Below are 19,541 nucleotides of genomic sequence, written 5' to 3' on the forward strand. Positions count from 1 at the left end.
ATGCACAGAATATCTATCCGCTGGAATCGGATCCCACGGATGGATCCGCTGGTCTGTACAGACTCACCGAATCCATCCGTCCGAAGGGATCCCCCGCATGCGTCGTAATGATTTGACGCATGCGTGGAATTCCTTATATGACAGCGTCGCGCACGTCGCCGCGTCATAATCGCGGCGACGGCGCGACACGTCATCGCCAGAGGATTTTGGCGTGGATTTCAATGCGATGGTGTGTACACGCCATCGCATAGAAATCTGCTGAAATCCTCGAGAGGATTTATCCGCGGATACGGTCCGCTGGACCGTATCCGCGGATAAATCCTCTCGTGTGTCTGGGGCCTAAGGAGGAGTTGAAGACTCGCTATGGGAAGTGGGTTAATTACCTACTCAAGTCTAATGCACACACGGTCAGAGTTTCCGACAACAAATGTTCGATGGGAGCTTTTGGTCGGAAATTCCAACCATGTGTAGGCCCCATCTGACATTTGTTTGTTTGAATTTCCGACAACAAAAATTTGAGAGAAATCTCGTAAATTCAGAGAAAATTCAGTGTGTGGACAATTCCAGCGCTCGGTCTGGTAAAACTAGCGTTCATAATGGAGAACATTGGTCACGCTGTAACGGACTGAAAAGCATGAGGCTGAAAAGCACAAATCGTCTCTCACCAAACTTCTGCTAACACGACTGGTATTGAACTTCCCTTTTCTAGTGCCGTCGTACATGTTATACGTCACCGCGTTCTTGACATTTGGAATGTGTGATCGGGTGTATGCAAGACAAGTTTGAGCCAACATCTGTCGGAAATTTATCTACGGTCCTGTTGTCAGAATGTCCGATCGTCTGTACGTTGCTTAAGACTTAGCAGAGAAAAGAACACTAATAATATTAGATTATATATCATTTAGATTGTAAGATATTGACTGATAGTGATAGTGACTAAAACATAATAACAATTATTTATTTATTTCTTTTTTTTCCCCTCTTGGTCATGTTTCTCATTGGTCATATTTCAAACCTGGTAAGTCTAGAGCTTAATTAGTTTGGCTGAAGCACATGTACTTCAACCAAATATAGATCAGTATAAATAGAACATGGATCCTCGTCATGATGAGACTTGCAAAACAACTGCTACGCTTCTGAACTGTAAACTAAGGTATGTGTTTGTAAACTGCAATTATAAGAGCTATCAACTGAGCAAAGAAATTGTTATACTTGTTATGGTTTTGACATATTGTATGTATTCACCGTTATCTGATTAGGTGAAAATAAATAGACTCCTATTTGCTATTGTAATACATCAAGCTTGTACTTTTAGATTTTACTCTTTAGATTTTTAGATCTACTGCACCTTTTTATTTTTAATGTATTAATATTGTTGTTTTCAATATTACATACTGTATTAACAGCATTAAAGAGGTTGCACTCCTTACTTTTACCGTGGAAATAGGAGATATTTCACTTGTAGTGAGCAGATGATGCAATGCATACTAGCCCATTATGCTTTAAATTTGCAGGGTTTGCAGGGAGCAAAATAGGAAGTAAAACCCACAGGGTTTACTTCCTAAATCCTCATTAAGCTCCATTCCTTATGGGGCAGACTCTGCCTGGAGTCCGCTTGCTCAGTGGGGGATGTGTCCGCTGATCCCCGCTGATGGCTGGTCCATGTACGCTCCACTTATGCATAGCGGACACAGACACAACCATCCTATGCTTTACAGCCAAGGAATCTACAATCGTAACCTCTGCTTTATTTGCATTTGCTATGTTGCTGCACATGAAAAAAACAAACACAAAATAAAACAAGTCCAAAAAATGATCAATCAGAGTGGAAAGGGTTAAGGTGCCTCTTGGATAATCAGTAAGGTGCTCAGGTCAGACTCCTTAGACACAGAAAACAGGTATCCTCTACCAGAAGTACAAACCTCTCACCTGAACAAAAGGACCTCTGTGTAAGCAGCAGGTCAAATGCGCTGTCCCTTAGGAAGGGGGGGGGGGGTTAAGCGGTGTCTCCACACAAAATCCTTTTCTCCAAAAACGCCAGATGATGGATGGTCATCCGATACAGACAGCCTGGGTCAGGGCACACACCTCCTGGGCCACGCCTGTTGTGGCGGTCTGCAGCTCGCAAATACAGGTTATGACCGCCACAGAGTTTGTGGCCACATCACTGAGCGAGTCCTTCATTCTGCCCAGGCTGTGCTCCATCTGGGTCATTGTCTGTTTTATCTGAGCCAGATTGCGGGTCTGCCGGGCATTGTCCCTCTGCAGACTGCCCGGCAGACGCTCGGCCACCCCCCTGGTCTCCTGGGTGGCCATCCTGGCTGGAGCTGAGGCTTGTGGCGTGGGAGGAGGGGAGAGAGAGACCCTTGTGGGGGAGGCCTGTTGGGGAAAGAGTGGGAGGGGCTACCCCTGATGGTGGCCTGACTGCTGCCAGCCTCAGGGGTAGCCTCAGGGGTAGCCTCATGGGTAAACAAATCTGAGGCCAAAAGGACTTCCCTGCCAATCTGCATATCTTCATCCTCAGCCTCCACCCCCTCATCCTCCTCCCCCTCCTCATGAGGGGAGGTGTGGCCACTCCCCTCCCCTGGGGAATCCTGCCCTTCTTGGGACTCCTCAGCAGCCTCTTGTCCAGGGGATGGTGCAGCAGCCTGGCCTGATGGGCCTGCAATCTCCTGGCCTGATGGGCCAGCAACCTCCTGGCCATCTGTGGAAGACACAAAACAATCACAGATTTGAGGATCCACACACTTGGCACATCTTCCCTTCCCCCACCCACACATGCTAATCACCAGATAGAAAAACCCAAAACTTACCTGTCCTCACAGGAACATCTGATTGATAGCCACACAGGCCCACCACCTGCTGTGGGTGGAAACACTGCCCATTCCTCCTCATTCAGCCTGATGGGGCAGGGTCCGCCTCCTCCAGTGCCCGTGGCTTGGGCATTGATCTTGGCCATCTTGTCCCGGACCAGGCTCTTAAGATCGTTGATCTTCTTTTGTATGCCACTGGTGGTCCTCGTCTCCCCCCCACCCTCCGCCGCATTGATCTGATCTGTTATTTTTTGGATGATCGCCTTCCTTTGGGCCGGGGAGGTGTTCCGGCTCTCAGGGCCATGTAAATATAGCCCATATTGGACGACGCCCCGAGCAAGTATTTGCTTCTCAATAGTAGAAAAATTAAGCTTCCTACGCTTGGGTGCCATCACAGCCACCACTCAGCACCAACAAAAAACAAACACAACAAACAAACAAAAATACACACAGAACTAACAAACACAAATACACACACAATAAACAAACAAAAATACACACACAACAAACAAACCAAAATAAAACAACAAAAGCAGACAGCTACTACAAATTCAAAAACAATCATGCAAAAAACAAACAGAAAATACACTCAGAAAAAAAACAAACAGAAAATACACTTAGGAAAAAACAACTACAACTACACTCTACTACTCCTCCAAAAATGTTATCTCCCACACAACTCACCAACACACACCAACAAACGACAGAGCAGAAGCAACTTGCTCTAGGAAGAGTAACACAGGGATATACTTTTGCAAGGGAAGTGTATTTGTCTGGGGCTATTTATACACAGGGCGATCCTCAAACTAAGTACGCTTGGCCTTTTTCCTATCTCACTGATTGCGCCGAGCAAAGTTCTGCACATGCCCAGTGAGGAGCAGATTCGTGCGCGCATGCGCAGTACGGCCGGACCTTCAGTCACGGCTCATTACGATGAAGCACGCCCACTTCCTTCCCACTTGCAAAAACCCCGCCTTACGTCTTGGAATTTAAGTTACACTTGCGCAATTTTGGACGCAAATGCGCTGTGGATACGGCACTTACGACACAAAATTAGGGCGCCGTAACTTAAATTACATAAGTTTTGAGTAACTTAATTAGCGCCGCTGTTTGTGGATCTGGCCCTTTATTACTTGAGAGGCAGACTGCTTTGTGTCTAATGCCCCATACACACAATCGGATTTCCCATCGGAATAAACTCTGACGGGTTTTTCCGATGGAATTCCGCTCAAGCTGTCTTGCATACACACGGACAGACCGACGAGCCTAGAATATGGAAGTTCAATGCTTCCGAGCATGCGTCAAATTGTTTCCGAGCAGGCGTGTTTTTTTTTCTATCGGAATACAGACGAACCGAATTTTATGAACGAAAATTCCGTCTGACTTCTTCTGACCGCGTGTACGCAGCATAACAGTGTCACTAATTTGCTCCATAAATGTAGAAATGTCCTTCCAAGTCTTCCGTATTTTGTTTCCTTCCTTGTCAGACTGTCATTGGTAAAATCTGCACAGATTTAAAGGGTTTACACTGGCATTCCACACTGATAAGGATCGTTTTACTATTATTCTGGATTCCTGTCATCTGCAGGGAATACTGGCTGCCCATAAAGCAGAGATTTATTATGATCGTTCTGCCTGCTTAGGAAAGACACACTTATGAAGCCTGCTCTGAGTTCCCCCATATTAGAGTTTAATTTCATATGGCTTTTGAGAATTCTTTATCATTGTCTCCTTTTTGGGCAGCCAGTTTAAGGCTAAACAGCATTCACCACTGACAGTTTAACAAGTGTGAAACTGAATAGGGAAGACAAAGCTGATGTTTGACTATAGTTTATAGAAAAACTGTAACTGAATACAGTTTGTGGTCAAGTGGTACAGTACTGCAGATAGGAAAGCATAAGAAATAGTATGCTATTACTCTACTGAGCATGTTCAATTTCAGTTCCCTTTTAAGCTCACAATTTCCTGCTTTTCTGATCTGTACAGCCCACATGACTACATACATACATCACACGTGGGCATATACACAGTGGAGCATCATGGGAAATGTAGTTCCAACACATCTGGGGTGCCAAGGATCGCCATATCTACCCCATATTAATGCACATTTCATATTCAATAAAGATTTACAGGAAGTTGTAAAACAGTTATTTGATGTTTATGATATAATTTGGATTTCTCACTTGAAACTGTTTTTTTAGTCATGTGACTGGCAGAGCACCAATCAGGGCTAGCCATATACAGACTCACACTGTAGAGAGCATACATCAGCAGAGTAATAGAAGCTGTCTCAAAGATCTTTACATGCAGAATTTAAACTATAGGGTTATAATTCACAAATTTTGGTAAAAATTACAATCAATTATCTTATTTGGACAACAGATTGGTCTCTAGTTGTCATATGAATTGGAGTTGAGGGGACATCTACAAAGAATCTAATTTGTTCTGGCAACAACTGTCTAATGCCACGTACACACGATCGGAAATTCCGACAAGAAAACCATGGATTTTTTTCCGATGGAATGTTGACTCAAACTTGTGTTGCATACAATGGTCACACAAATGTGGTCGGAATGCAACCGTCAAGAACGTGGTGACGTGCAACACTACGACGAGCCGAAAAAAATTAAGTTTAATGATGGAATGTTTTAGATAAAAGCACATTCATGTGTTAGAATGGCCCAGTCACAGGTGTGCTCTATTTACTAATTAGGTGACTTCTGAACGAAATTGGTTCCACTGGATTTTAGTTAGGGGCATCAGAGTAAAGGGGGCTGAATACAAAAGCACACCACACTTTTCAGAGATTTAGCCTAGGTTCACACTGCTGCGAATTCAAAATCGCGGTAAAATGCGCAATTTTACCGCGATTTCGCGGCCGCGATTTTGCCGCGATTTCAGCCGCAATTTAATGTAAATCGCGGCCCGAAATCGCAAAAAGTAGTACAGGAACTACTTTTTGAAATCGCAGATGCGGCGTCGCACTGACAATTGCCGCCGATTTGAGATGCGATTTGACATGTCAAATCGCATCTCAAATCGTTCCAAATCGTACCCAGTGTGAACCAGGGCCGATTTGTAAAAAAAAAAATTGAAAACCATTTATAATTTTTCTTCCACTTTACAACTATGTGCCACTTTGTGTTGGTCTATCACATAAAATCACAATAAAATAAATGTATATTTTTGGTTGTAACATGACAAAATGTGGAAAATTTCAAGGGGTATGAATACTTTTTCAATGCACTGTATATATACCATACCTGGCCAATGCTCCTGGAAGCTGGAATTCACTGAAGTAGACACCACTACTCCAGTGAGTCCTGTGCCAAGTGACTATGCTGCTGCATTCTGAACACAGGAGGTTGACCCCTTGGCATATGCACCATTCAGAGAATATCTTAGCATTTTCTGAATGAATGCAAAGCATTCTCTGATTGGACAAAGTGAAGTGGCAGGGTGGTGACATCATGTGCTCCACCTTGTCTAACCAAAGAATGCTTTGCATTCATTCAATCTATACAAATTAATTCTCTGATTGGTGCCTGTGCCAAGTGGTTGACTTCCTGTGTTCAGAATGCAGCAGGGCATCCTCTTGGCACAATACCCAGAAGCAAGTGGAGATCACTGGAGGAGCAGTCTCTATTTCAATTTCTGGAGAACTGGCCAGGTATAGTATGTGCATAGTTATTTTGGTTTAAACTGGACCAATGTAACTATGTATAACATCGCTAAACAACTGGGATTCTTATTTAAATCGTATGTAGTTTATCTAGTTTGCATATAGCTGTTTCAAACCTGGATGAACAAAGCAGAGATTTATTTTAGTTATGCAATGCTGTACCTAGTTTTCTTTTCTAGTAAATCATCTCCCACGTACCTAAGTAACGTGCAATCTTCCATAATGCGGAATTAGACTATCTTACTGTACTTTTTTAAGTCACAGGCTTTTGACAATCCAGCTACTTTAAGTGATCAAAGTTGAAAATATTCTGCCTGACAGCTCTTTTGCAAGTCTTCACTGTGTTGCATGATGCATGACAGAGCTAGTTACTTGCGTATGCTATGGTACCTGTGCTATAAATATTGAATCAGTGTGCTATGGTTGGTGACTGCTACATTTTTTATTCAATATGATAGGTACTTTTGTGTTTTACTGTACTGCTATATGCAAACGAAAGGCACATTTAGTTAGAACTTTTCCTTCTATGGTGTTATAAACTTTACATATTTTAATATAAACTTTTAATTCAGATATAGGTTAATTGGTACAGACTAAGTGGGTAATTTACATAGAAAGTAGTTCTGTTACACAGGGTACACAGCATGTAGGGGCACATTTAAATGTACAAGAAAGTGGAATCCAAAACACCAGTATCACAAACCATTATGTTTTTTTTTTTTGTTTTGTTTTTTTAAATAAAGAGAACAATAACTATTTGCTTTCAGATTGTCTGCTCAAATTAAAAGTCTGTATAGCATTGTGGAATTAGTTATTACTCTGATTCATTCAGCTGTGTGTGTGTGTATTTTGACCTTCAACTATTCCGTTCTGGAAACATCAAGCCTTCTTTAGCAATACAGGTTAAAACAGAGTTCCATCATGATATATATATATATATATATATATATATATATATGATAATAGGTATCTTATATGTGTGAACAAGCAGTTCAAAAGATAAACAGCGCTAATGAGATGTTATAACAACTCAAACTAAAAGAATCAACAGCCCAGTGGACACAGTTGGTGTAAAGGTAGTGGACTCCTAAGTGTCAGTGCACCAAAAACAACTCAAAAGAAAATACCTCTGTAGGTGGCCGAACTCACCCACCAGGGGTGTGTGATTGCCACAATAGAGAAATGTTGAGGCTCTATAAGAACACCATCTGGTCCTCCAGGTATTAATACGTCAAACACACGTCTCAGCAAGGTGTCATGAAAGGCAGATAAAGAGACAAATGATAGCGCAATACTGCTAATATGAACCTGACTACAGAGAGTTAAAAAACCTAAAGTGAGTGCCCGTACAATAAATCACTGAAAGATAAGCAAAAAGATACGATCACCGCTGTCACCGCCGTTTAAAATCCTCCAGGGGCCGCGCGCGTGCTGAGCATAAGCTGTTAAGACAGGCGCTGGATCGAGGTTGGTGGATGGTGGAGCGCGGTGGAACGCAAGCTATGTCCATATGCTGCGTCGTTGTAGCCACGCCCTGACGCGTTTCGTCACTTCCTGACTTCAACAGAGGGCGTCAAAAGAGGTATTTTCTTTTGAGTTGTTTTTGGTGCACTGACACTTAGGAGTCCACTACCTTTACACCAACTGTGTCCACTGGGCTGTTGATTCTTTTAGTTTGAGTTGTTATAACATCTCATTAGCGCTGTTTATCTTTTGAACTGCTTGTTCACACATATAAGATACCTATTATCATTATTCTAAATGGGGCTTCCCTGTTTTATTTTAACAGCTGCTTATTAGACAACACCTCTTTCACTTTAGAGGTGCTCTCTCTCACATTTTTGTTTGGTAAAACTTTATGCCACTTTACACACAGTCACTTTAAAGGTGTTGTTGCAAACACTAAGCGCCGGCAGTGCAATAGTAGGCCTTCTATCAGCACTCTTCACTTTATATATATATATATATTTATTTCCCAGGAGTCTGTGAGCAGTACTATGATCAAAAATCGCGTTATTTCTTGACAGAATATGACACGATTTGAGGCGGATCACAGCTCTGAGATGTGTTTGCCATAACAATGGAACCTTCCACTGTTGCCACCTGTTGTTATGGCAACTTTAGAAACAATCGGTGCTACGACCGCCGGTGAATCATGCATGCGCGAGATCAAGAGGTGCATGCTGGTTACCCAGCATGCACCTTTCAAGCTTATCCAGGAAAAGTTATCGATTGGGCTTCACATGTCCACAATCATGATGGCAACGGCCACAACAGGTGAGTATAACATTTTTATTTTAGCAACATCCATCATTAAAATGATATAATTGTTTTTTAATGTAATAATTAATTATGCTCGAATCAATTAAAAAATAACTAAATGTGGCCGTAACTCCGCTTTAAGTTAGCCGGATAAACCAGTGAAATATGTACCCAGACTACATTTTATTTAAAGCATAATATTACTTGACAGAGTCTCTTTAACCATTTCCCTACCGCCCATAGACATATGACGTCCACATATGACGTTCTGGGCTTCCCGGCCGTCTAGGGGGAGCGTGCACGCCCACGACATAGCGCGGGACCCGGTGCGCGTGGCCGCGATGTCCCCCGGGCACCCGCGATTGTCCGCAATCACGGCAGGACTGTGGATCTGTGTGTTTAAACACACATATCCACGGTACTTTGAGGTGAGGAGACCGATGTGTGTTCCCCGTACAGAGTTCCAGGGCTGAAGTGGTTAAGCAAGTCTGAAAAAGTCTCATACAGCAACTGCAGCTGCTCATTCTCAGTAAACTGATATCCTTCTTCATATATGGCCAATGATTTGTAATTTTACATGTAATGCTTGTCTGGCTAACCGTAGGCATTACACAAAGTGCTGAAAATGCAAATATTGTATGAAGAAAGCATTGAAAGTTAAAGCAGTATGAAACCAAAAACAAAAATGCAATGTATTGCACCTTACCAATTCTTAGATATGGTGGTTGCGTGATGCAGTGTACACACAACCATTTTTCGGGATGTAAAAAATGTTTTTTTTTTTTTTATTTCATTAAAAACGATTGTGTGTGGGCTCCATAGCATTTTTCACGACGTAAAAAACGGGCATTAAAAATTTAGAACATGCTCTAAATTTTCATGTCGTTTTTAACGTTGTCGTTTTTAACGTCGTAAAAAATGGTTGTGTGTGGGCTTTAACTACGTGAAAAAAACGTGCATGCTCAGAAGCAAGTTATGAGACGGGAGCGCTCGTTCTGGTAAAACTAGCGTTTGTAATGGAGATGGCACATTCATCACGCTGTAACAGACTGAAAAGCGCGACTCGTCTTTTACTAACACGAAATCAGCAAAAGCAGCCCCAAGGGTGGCGCCATCTGAATGGAACTTCCCCTTTATAGTGCCGTTGTACGTGTTGTACATCACCTCGCTTTACTAGAGATTTTTTTTTTTTCACGATCGTGTGTAGGCAAGGCCGGTTTAACAATAATCGGGTTGAAAAAAACTTTGTTTTTTTCTAGACCATTAAAAAATTTTCCTCACAGAGCAGCTAAATTAAACAATATTAAAAACATTGATAAAAAAAAAGAATAATTAAAAAAACACTTGTCACTCACATGCGATCGCCGCCACGGTGTGAATGGCACCGCCCAAAGCGTTTACAGTCAATGCTCGTCTTCAGAGGCCCCTGAAGACAAGCATTGACTGGAAACACGTTGGTCAGTGCCATTCACGTGACGTCACACCGTTGCAATTGCCGACCATGGCAGCATTTACATGTGGCTGACAACTGTTTTTTTTTTATTATTGTTTTTTTTAGCTGCTCTGTTATCATGTATCAATAATCTCTACTACACTATGATACCCGGTTTTTCCCTATTCAATTAGAATCATGTTGCGGTGTGAGCGGCTCCCCTATCATGACTAAGCTCCAGGGGCAGAGCGAAGCGCATTGGGACGTGGCCTGGTCGAAGTCCAGGCTGAGGTTGCCACTCCACTAATCCCAATAGAACACCTTAGATGTGCGGCTTCCAGGGGTCACCCTTCTTTCCTTGAGCTTTACTGAGAGTCTTGGATTCAGTGAACACTGGAGGCATTGGTGCGATTCATCCGATTTCCCTTGTTGAGCTAATTGGGACACTTATTGTGTGTTTGTATACTCCCTGTGGTGAGTTTGCTTTCCATGTCGGGAAGATGGAGTGATACACTGATTCAATATTTTCTGTTACCATCACGGGTGTACCTTCCTTTTCTGTTCACGATTTATGATTTACTACACTATGGGGTTGATTTACTAAAGGCAAATACACTTTGCACTACAAGTGCACTGCAAGTGCACTTGGAAGTGCAGTCACTGTAGATCTGAGGGCGACATGCATAAAAAACAGCATTTTTGCTTGTACATGATTGGATGATAAAATCAGCAGAGTTTCCTCTCATTTCAGATCTTCCCCTCAGATCTACAGCGACTGCAATTCCAAGTGCACTTGCAGTGCACGTGTAGTACACAGTGGATTTGCCTTTAGTAAATCAACCCCTATGAGATATATTCTTTTGATGACTATGGTGTGATGTAGAGGAGGCATTAACATCCAACACCAAGAGTGGACTTTGAAGAATTTCATTGGCACTTGTAGTGCACAAAGCGAGTGAGCTGAGTTGTTGAGTTGAGTTGAGAGGTATCTTAATATAGCACAGTCTTACCCCCGAAGGATCCCGAAGCGCATAGCAGAGTTCTGGGGAAAAGAGGACCCAGGAACCAAAAGCAGCACAGAGCGGCAGAAAGGGTGGAAGAGAGAGGCTAAGCAAGAAAGGCTTGCGTGAAAAGCCAAGTCTTAAGTAACCTGCTGAAGACTGGAATAATAGGGGCCTCCTGAAACTCGACAGGGAGGCTATTCCATAATACGGTACCCTGGTGGGAGAAGGGCTGAAAACCTTGCCGGATCTTCTTATTCTCTTAGTTGAGACAGCACTTCTCTCTGGTAGGTGGTCATTTCTTCCATATCCATATACGGGAAGGAATATTGCAAATTGTTTATGGATGACTATTTATGGACTTTTTCCATTTATTGTGGGATCTCACTTATGTCATGATTGTCCAAAGAAGGACTATTGTTTAGAAGTTGGTTGTCTGTTGATCACATCATTATTAGAGCTGCCATTTAATTTTTTTGGGGGGGGGTTTCTTATTAGTATCACCAGGATGCTTATAATTGTCTCTATTTTCCAAGGATGCTTACAATTGTCAATGTAAAACCTTTATCCCAAATGGAAAAAAAAACTGTTGCTGTAATTACTTATAAAGTGTTAGCAGGAGTTTGGCTTTGCTTTGTTAGTCAAGTCCATATAAACTGGCTAGTTCATCAGCTAACACTACCCCCTCCCCCAATTGAAAATATTGCTGTCCAAAGGTGTCTCTGTTGCTTCTCCAGTGGAGTGGGGACACCCAGGAAGTATGTTACTGGCCGGATCACCAGGGAATACATAGGGGAAAAAATAAAAAATAAACGAATGCAGCCATCACATTTAAGGATTTGTGGGTTTCAATATATACCTTTTTTGTTTTGGAGCTTAATACTACTTTAAATTAATTTATAATATTTCCTTAATAGACATTTATTATTTCCAGGTTCAGAGAGAACCAAACAAGAAACATAAGAACAATGGAACAGTTTGAGTGTGATTTCTACCAAACAGACTACAGTTTTGAAGATGCTGCTCAAGGTCTTTCTACAACTGGGGCAAGTAGCCAGTACGACCAGAATAAGTGAGTATTGTCTGCCAGTGATATGTCTGGTAATGAATCAAACACTAATAAGATATCAGTAATTCTCTATATGGACCATCATTTGTATTTCAATACATACTTTTAGGCCTTTTTATTCTAACATGTAAAACAATAAATAAAGGTACCCAAATCACCAATAAGGCTAGTTTCATCTGGATTGCTGAATCTGGTAATTTCTAAGGCTAATTTCACACTGAAGCGATGGGTGCGCTGGCGGTAAAATGCCGCTATTTTTAGCTGCGTTTTACTGTTTTGTTTGCCGCAATTTTCGGCCGTTAACGTTGCGGTTTTAAAAAGGGTTAAAACCGCCCACAAAAACGCCTCGGCCTCGGGTTTGAGGCGCTACCCCATTGTTTTCAATGGGCAGGGGCGTTATAGGAGTAATATTTTTACTGCTCCTACTGCGCCTCAAAGGTGCGGCTGGCAGGACTTTTTTTTAGCGTCCCGCCAATGCAACACTCCAGTGTGAAAGCCCTCAGGCTTTCACACTGGATAGAAAGGAGCGCCTCTTTCCGGGCGCATTGCAGGCTCTATTTTTAGCACTATAAATAGCCTGCAAAGCGCCTCAGTGTGAACGCAGCCTTAGGCCGCGTACACACGATCGGTTAAACCGATGAAAACGGTCTGATGGACCGTTTTCATCGGTCCAAACCGATCGTGTGTGGGCTTAAAGTGGAGGCGCAGGCGCCGAATAGAGCCGAGCCGACCCGAGCTTCCTTCGGGAAGTCGTGACGCGCTGTGTGCGCCGTCGTTTAGAATGTCAATCAATTGGCATGACAATAGGAACTCCCACTCCCACGGGATTCCCTACCCGGAAGCCGCGGTGAATTCCACGGCTAAACGATATCTACGGCAAAAAATAAATAAAGGTCAGTGTCATTTTATATGCAGCACGGTGCTCGATGTAGTGTTAGAAATTTTTTATAGGGTGAACCTCCACTTTAAGTCTGTTGGTAAAGTGGAGGCTATTTTATTATATATACATGTACCACTGTTTATGTTCAGATCAACTGTGTCAGGTACTTGATTACAGTACAGGGTGCCTTCACCTAACAGGTAATCCTAACACATGTACTTGTGCCTGCAATTCAGCATTGTTGATGCCTTACAAATGTTTTAGGTTTGGTTACGTTCACGCTAAAACTTTAACCAGGACTAAGAGCTGTGACTGGCAGCCTTACGGGCCAATGTGAGTTGTGGGATGTGGGTTGAGGGTGCTTCGACATCAGGAATTCTCCATCTGGCACTTCATTAATTTTTTTGAGTTTTTAAACTCTAACCCTTATTAATTTTAGATGTATATATTTAAAAAATACAATGAACCCTACTTGAAAGCTTGATTATTAAAGTTTTAAATTGTGGCGATTTCTATTTCTAAAATCTTTTACATAACCTCAGTTATGTGTGATATATTGTTTTGTTATCTGTTCAGTTATTAAACTAAGTAACTTGAATACAATGAATTGTATTTATAATCCTAGCCCTAAGGTTATTATAAGAAGGTTTTTTTTATACATATGCAACAGTTTCAACATAACCCCCCCCAAAAAAAGACTATTGGTGATAAATTAGGCGGTGAAGGCTGGTAAAAAAAAGACCTCCTCTACCCACACACTGTTCTTAGAAAGTGTCATCTACAAACTACCAGACCTACCATAATAACAGTGCACCATATTTTTGAAAGATTGTATTACAGGCAGGGCAGCCATCAGAAATGCTTGGGCCCCTTACACAGCTTTAGGCCTGGGCTTAAAAATTGCTGTTTACAGACGCTCTCCATCCAATCTGACAGAACTTGAGGCAAAAATGTCACTCTCTAGATGTGCAAAGCTGGTAGAGACATACCCAAAAAGACTTGCAGCTGTAATTGCAGCAAAAGGTGGTTCTACAAAGTATTGACTCTGAGGGGCTGAATACAAATGCACGCCATACTTTTCACATATTTATTTGTAAAAAAAAAAATTTAAAACCATTTATCATTTTCCTTCCACTTCACAATTATGTGCCACTTTGTGTTGGCCTATCACATAAAATACCAATAAAATACATTTCAGTTTTTGGTTTTAACATGAGAAAAATTGGAAAATGTCAAGGGGTATGAATACTTTTTCAAGGCACATTGTGCAGTGAGCAAAACCTTCAACTTTGCTAGCACTCATCACACTATCCCAATTACAATATTAATATTACTTACAGGAAGTTTAAAATATTACTTGCTGTTTAGAAGACTCCTTTTTTCTTAACTCCTGTTATTTTCAGCTTTTGTTTTTCTAACTCTCCACTTGATTAAATCCTTCCTGTTCACAATTCCATGTGTGCGCAAGGTCACTGCGAGTGTGGGCCGAACACCCCTCAATTTGGTTTGTGACAAACTTGAAATTTAGACGTTGGGCATGTGGGTGGCAGGGAGTGTATTTATTGTTTTCGCTGCAGCAGCTGGGACAGTGCTCAGGTGCAAGGCTTCATCCAATTAAGGCCCTGGAATGCACTGTGAAATGTGCAAACGTGTTTGCCAGCCAAGCGCCCCACAATGCACTGCACATTTCACAGTGCATTGTGGGGCGCTCGGCTGGCAAACCTCCCGCCAAGCTACCCGCAAATTTAGGTGTTCGCTGAAGCAGCGAACAGGTGAAGTTTGCCCAACACTAACTGTGAGTGGAACATCTAATTACTTACTAATTACATGTGTGCACAGGTAAACACTCCCCACATTTTTAGATTGAAGAAAAGAAAAAATGCTTACTGTAAAGTTCCAAAAATAAGAAGAACACTTGTACTCACCTTAATTATCAATGCTGCTCTTCTAAATGTTGTAGCTGAATTTCTCCACAATGCCTATATTTACAGAGGTGAATGAGCATAGGCTTTTAATGCTTTTTCAGAATATGTACAGTAAATACTTGTGCATAGTCTGAGCCCAGGTTTACAGTACCTTAAGCCCCAGCATGGCACAAAAGAAAATCAAATACACATGGAATATTGTAGCACACAAGTTACTAATGCTATTTTGCTGCGAATTTTAAAATAATCTATATATATAAAACTCAACGTGTGTGTATGTATGTATGTATGTTCCAGCATCACGTCCAAACGGCTAAAGATATTAACATGAAACTTGGCACACATGTTACTTATATGTCAGCAACAAACATAGGATAGGTGGTTTAACCCTTACCCACCCCCATTTGCCATGGTCGGGGTTTTTCTTTAAAATCCCATTCAACTCTATGGGAAATACATGTTACTTCATGTTCCAGCATCACGTCCAAATGGCTAAAGATATTAACATGAAACTTGGCACACATGTTACTTATATGTCAGCAACAAACATAGGATAGGTGGTTTAACCATTACCCACCCCCATTTGCCATGGTCGGGGTTTTTCTTTAAAGTCCCATTCAACTCTATGGGAAATACATGTTACTTCATAACTTCCAAACGGCTGTAAATATTTCGATAACACTTGGTCACATGTTACTTATATGTCCACTTAAACTATAGGATAGTTTATTTATCCCTTAACTCCCCCCATTTGTGAGGGTCGGGGTTTTTGTTTAAAGTCCCATGCAAATCAATGGGAAATGTATGTTCCCACATAACTTCTGTACGCCTGGAGATATTTCAATAATACCTGGTACACATATTACTTATATGCCAAATAAAAATATATGACAGTTAAATTAACCATTACCTACACCCTTATATAAAAGATGGGTTTTTATATAATTACTATGATTTTCCTCCCCAAAAGGCTAAGATAGGAAGACCGGGCAACGCCGGGTATTCAGCTAGTATTAGTTAAAGCTGAACAGGGAAAATTCTCACTGTGAGGGAGTTAAATGCATTTTTTTTGTCTATGGTGTCATTAAAAAGCATTTTACTTTTATCTTATCCCTCACTCCTGCAGGGTTCCTCTATTCTGTATGACCGCTCCCCTTTGGCACTACAGTGGTCGCAAGGCACTCTGATGTCATCACATACAATGCAGAACCAGAAGTCCTGCATTGTAAGTGAGGATGCTGAGGACCCACCCACAACTCCAAGCATTAGAGGAAAGAGGATATCTCTAGATGCCTTTTCCAAGGGATAAGGTATTTAAAACTGCATTTTTATGGTACCCTAGACAAAAAAAGTATTTAACCCTTGTAGTGTGGGAAAACCCATGGTAAGGATAGTTATGAAAATTCCCCAGAATTCAACTTAAATCTCCCTTCCTTACAAGCATTACTCAATGTTTTTTTGTACTGTAGCTAATCATGTTCTCAAATATACAGATGACCACTAGAGGGTACTTTTGCAATCTGAATAAGTATAAATGTGCAAGTCACATCAAAAAATGACCTTTAGCTAATTACTTTTATTATTTTAACCACTTCAGGTCTCACATCTGATGATCCATATGGACCGCAACAATTTTCTCAGGCTGCAGATCTTGATTTGGCAATAACTGTAATTACTTATAGTAGTGAATCAATGCATCTATATACAAAATTATACAGTATATATAGGGGAAAGAGGTTCTTTTCGTTTTTTTCAAATTGTTTAACATTTATTTTAAAGGTTTAAAAAGTTTAAAAATAAAATAGAAGAAATACCATTTCTCCACTTTGAGCAGTGATAATTTTCATACATCCAGTGTTAATAGAGAGAGAGAAAAAAATACACATTGTATTGTGTGCTTTGTCCAGTTCATTATGACACAACAATTATGCTTCTGGTACCAAGCTAGACTTTATGGTTAGTTATTAACCAACCATATTCTTTTTAATGTTGATGCTACAAGAAACTAATGAACAAAGCAAAAATTATTATTTTTTCTATACAAATGTGAAAAAAATAAATGAAATGGTTTAACACACTACATCTCTACCTTTGTACATATTGATAAACCTGGTGGACATTCTCTTTAACACTTTACACTGCTAAAGATTACAAATAGAAAATAATATTCAGCGCTGGAAAAAATGAATAAAATAAAACCTAAAACCCAATAAATGCAAGCCAGCACTAAGGACAAATTCATAAAAAATTCCCAAATAGAACTATATAATAAACAGTGCAGCGCAATAAAACAAAAATAAATATATAAATGAAGTGAAAAGATACACAATGCTAGTGTATATAATAGGAAAAACAGTGTCCATGTGAGGAAAAACCATAAATAAATAAATCCACAGTCAGTCCAACGAAAAGAAATTCCAGAGTGAAAAGTGAAGGGGGGATGACACCATATAATATCCACCACCAGTGAAAGATGGCCTCTCACCTCAGAGCTTAGACCCTTGCGGATCACAAAGCATATCTGTTTGTATTAACAGCTGACAGCCTCCATAGGAAACGGATGGATGGGATTTAGCACCACGGATCCAAACCCAATGACTTTCCAACAGGGATACCACCATATGTAAGGACACTCAGTGTGCCGAGTGTCAGCATAACAGCATACATCAGTATGTAAAACCATCTGTCTGCAATCTGCGGCGGTCGTGGGTGACGTTCTGCATAGCTCCTACCCTCTGTACGCGTTACATCCCATGAGCGGGACTTCCTCAGCGTGGGTAAAGGGAGCACACGGTGTGCCAGATACAGTAAGGGTGGAACCCCCTGTGTGGGCTACAGATATCTTGAACTTTTCTATTATTTTAAATAACAGTGGGCTACCAGGCCCTTAAAAATTCAGTTCTGGACTGGCGTACTCACTAAAAACGCACCTACCGCTGGAGTCCAATCACCCCAATCTTACACTATTAATGATAATGGTAACATGACAAATAAAGAGCGTGAATATCTTGAATAAAAACCTAAAAGGGGCTTTAATCCAGCCTTTCTTAACTGGGGTATCTTGGTAGAGAAAGTCTTTGAGATGAGGCCATCCTCAGCCAAAACTATAAAACAGCACTGTGGGAGCTTGTTCAAACTGTGGCATGCAGTCATTGAAGGGAAAGCAGTGGAAGGGGAGGTGTCTTCCTGAGTGTGTGTGCTGTGCTCTCTGCCTCCCCCTACAGCTCAGTGCCTGGCTGTCAAAGTGAGGTAAAGTCCTGCAATTTTTAAAAATGCTGTGTGTTTATATACATGTGTATGTATCAATATACGTATGCACGTGTGTGTGTGTTTAGTGCATATATATGTGTGTAATCTCATGGCAGTATCATAATGTGGTAGTATGCATCACATATTAGCACATTATGAAATACTTCCCTTTAGAACGAAGCCCTACATTGGCACGCTGTCGTAATCTTTCTCCCAGATTTGTGTGCTCCAGCCATGATGTATCTCCTGTGCATGTGGGAGATCTCTGAAGGGATGGTACGGGTATGCTGTCCTTTCAGAGGACACCAGCTGCATGCAGTGTGAATATCTCCTAAATAGTACAAGTTTAGGAGATATTCACTGTACCTACAGGTAAGCCTAATTTTAGACTTACCTGTAGGTATAAATAAAAAAAAAGACTTTACTACCACTTGAATCCTTTTTTCTATTCTTGTATGATCATAACAGTTTTTTTAGGGCTTGTTGGTAATAGTATAAAGGACTGCTACCCCTCTAAAAACCAATCCATGCTCAGATTTTCATTGATTTTCCTAGATTTTCTTGATTTTCAGAGCCATTTAACAGTCAGCGAAGAGGCAATATGTTGCCTCCTCAATACCTGTTTTCACCTTCTAAATACAATCCAATGCACACAGTTGCGAGATGGTTGCAGCACTGCCCCATTTATGTGGGGGTATACTTCCAGCCACAGCATGTGTACATCCCTAGTTGCCACTTCTAAAGCTAAAGGGGGTGTTAAAAACAGTTTAACCGCCATGGTTTTAGCAGCCCCCCAACCTCAAATGTGAACAAGCCCTTGGTTCACATCTGTGCAGCTGCGTGCTATATGAAGGGCAGCCCATTATTTTCAGAAATGCAGGGAAGAAAATTTTCAGCCCTTTTTTTAAAAAATATTACCACACCAAAAACACACTGCCTTTGCCAATGCGTGGGGGTACCATTAAGAATTATTGACACCTGCGTGTCTGCTGAAGAGCAGTGCATTTTTTTGCATGTCAAGAACCTATGTAATTTTGCATATGATCTGCGAAACATGACACATGGGTGCCCCTAGTCTGAAAAAATATTTCAAGGGTGCCTTTACTAGAAAAAGGTTAAGAAACACTCTTTACTCTAATTCCTCTTTACTATATCTACAACTAAAAGAAAGTTTTAAAATTTTAGGCCTGGTTCACACTTGTGCAGGTGGTTCCTGTTGCGGGCCCGC

At 41.2% G+C, this 19,541-nt stretch overlaps 1 protein-coding gene across 4 annotated transcripts in view; it reads left to right on the forward strand.

Moving 5' to 3' along the window:
- The first annotated feature begins 1,046 nt into the window (after nucleotides 1–1,046).
- The window catches only part of YIPF7 (Yip1 domain family member 7), a 77,033-nt gene continuing 58,538 nt past the window's right edge, over nucleotides 1,047–19,541 (forward strand). For all 4 annotated transcript variants that reach the window (XM_040335003.1, XM_040335006.1, XM_040335005.1 and 1 more), the window contains exons 1-2: nucleotides 1,047–1,153; nucleotides 12,125–12,262. In XM_040335003.1, coding sequence (XP_040190937.1) covers nucleotides 1,092–1,153; nucleotides 12,125–12,262 — 200 coding nt within the window. In that variant the 5' untranslated portion in view covers nucleotides 1,047–1,091. The remainder of the gene's footprint in view (nucleotides 1,154–12,124; nucleotides 12,263–19,541) is intronic.

The sequence above is a fragment of the Rana temporaria genome, chromosome 1 (assembly GCF_905171775.1).
Source record: "Rana temporaria chromosome 1, aRanTem1.1, whole genome shotgun sequence".
Lineage (NCBI taxonomy): Eukaryota > Metazoa > Chordata > Amphibia > Anura > Ranidae > Rana > Rana temporaria.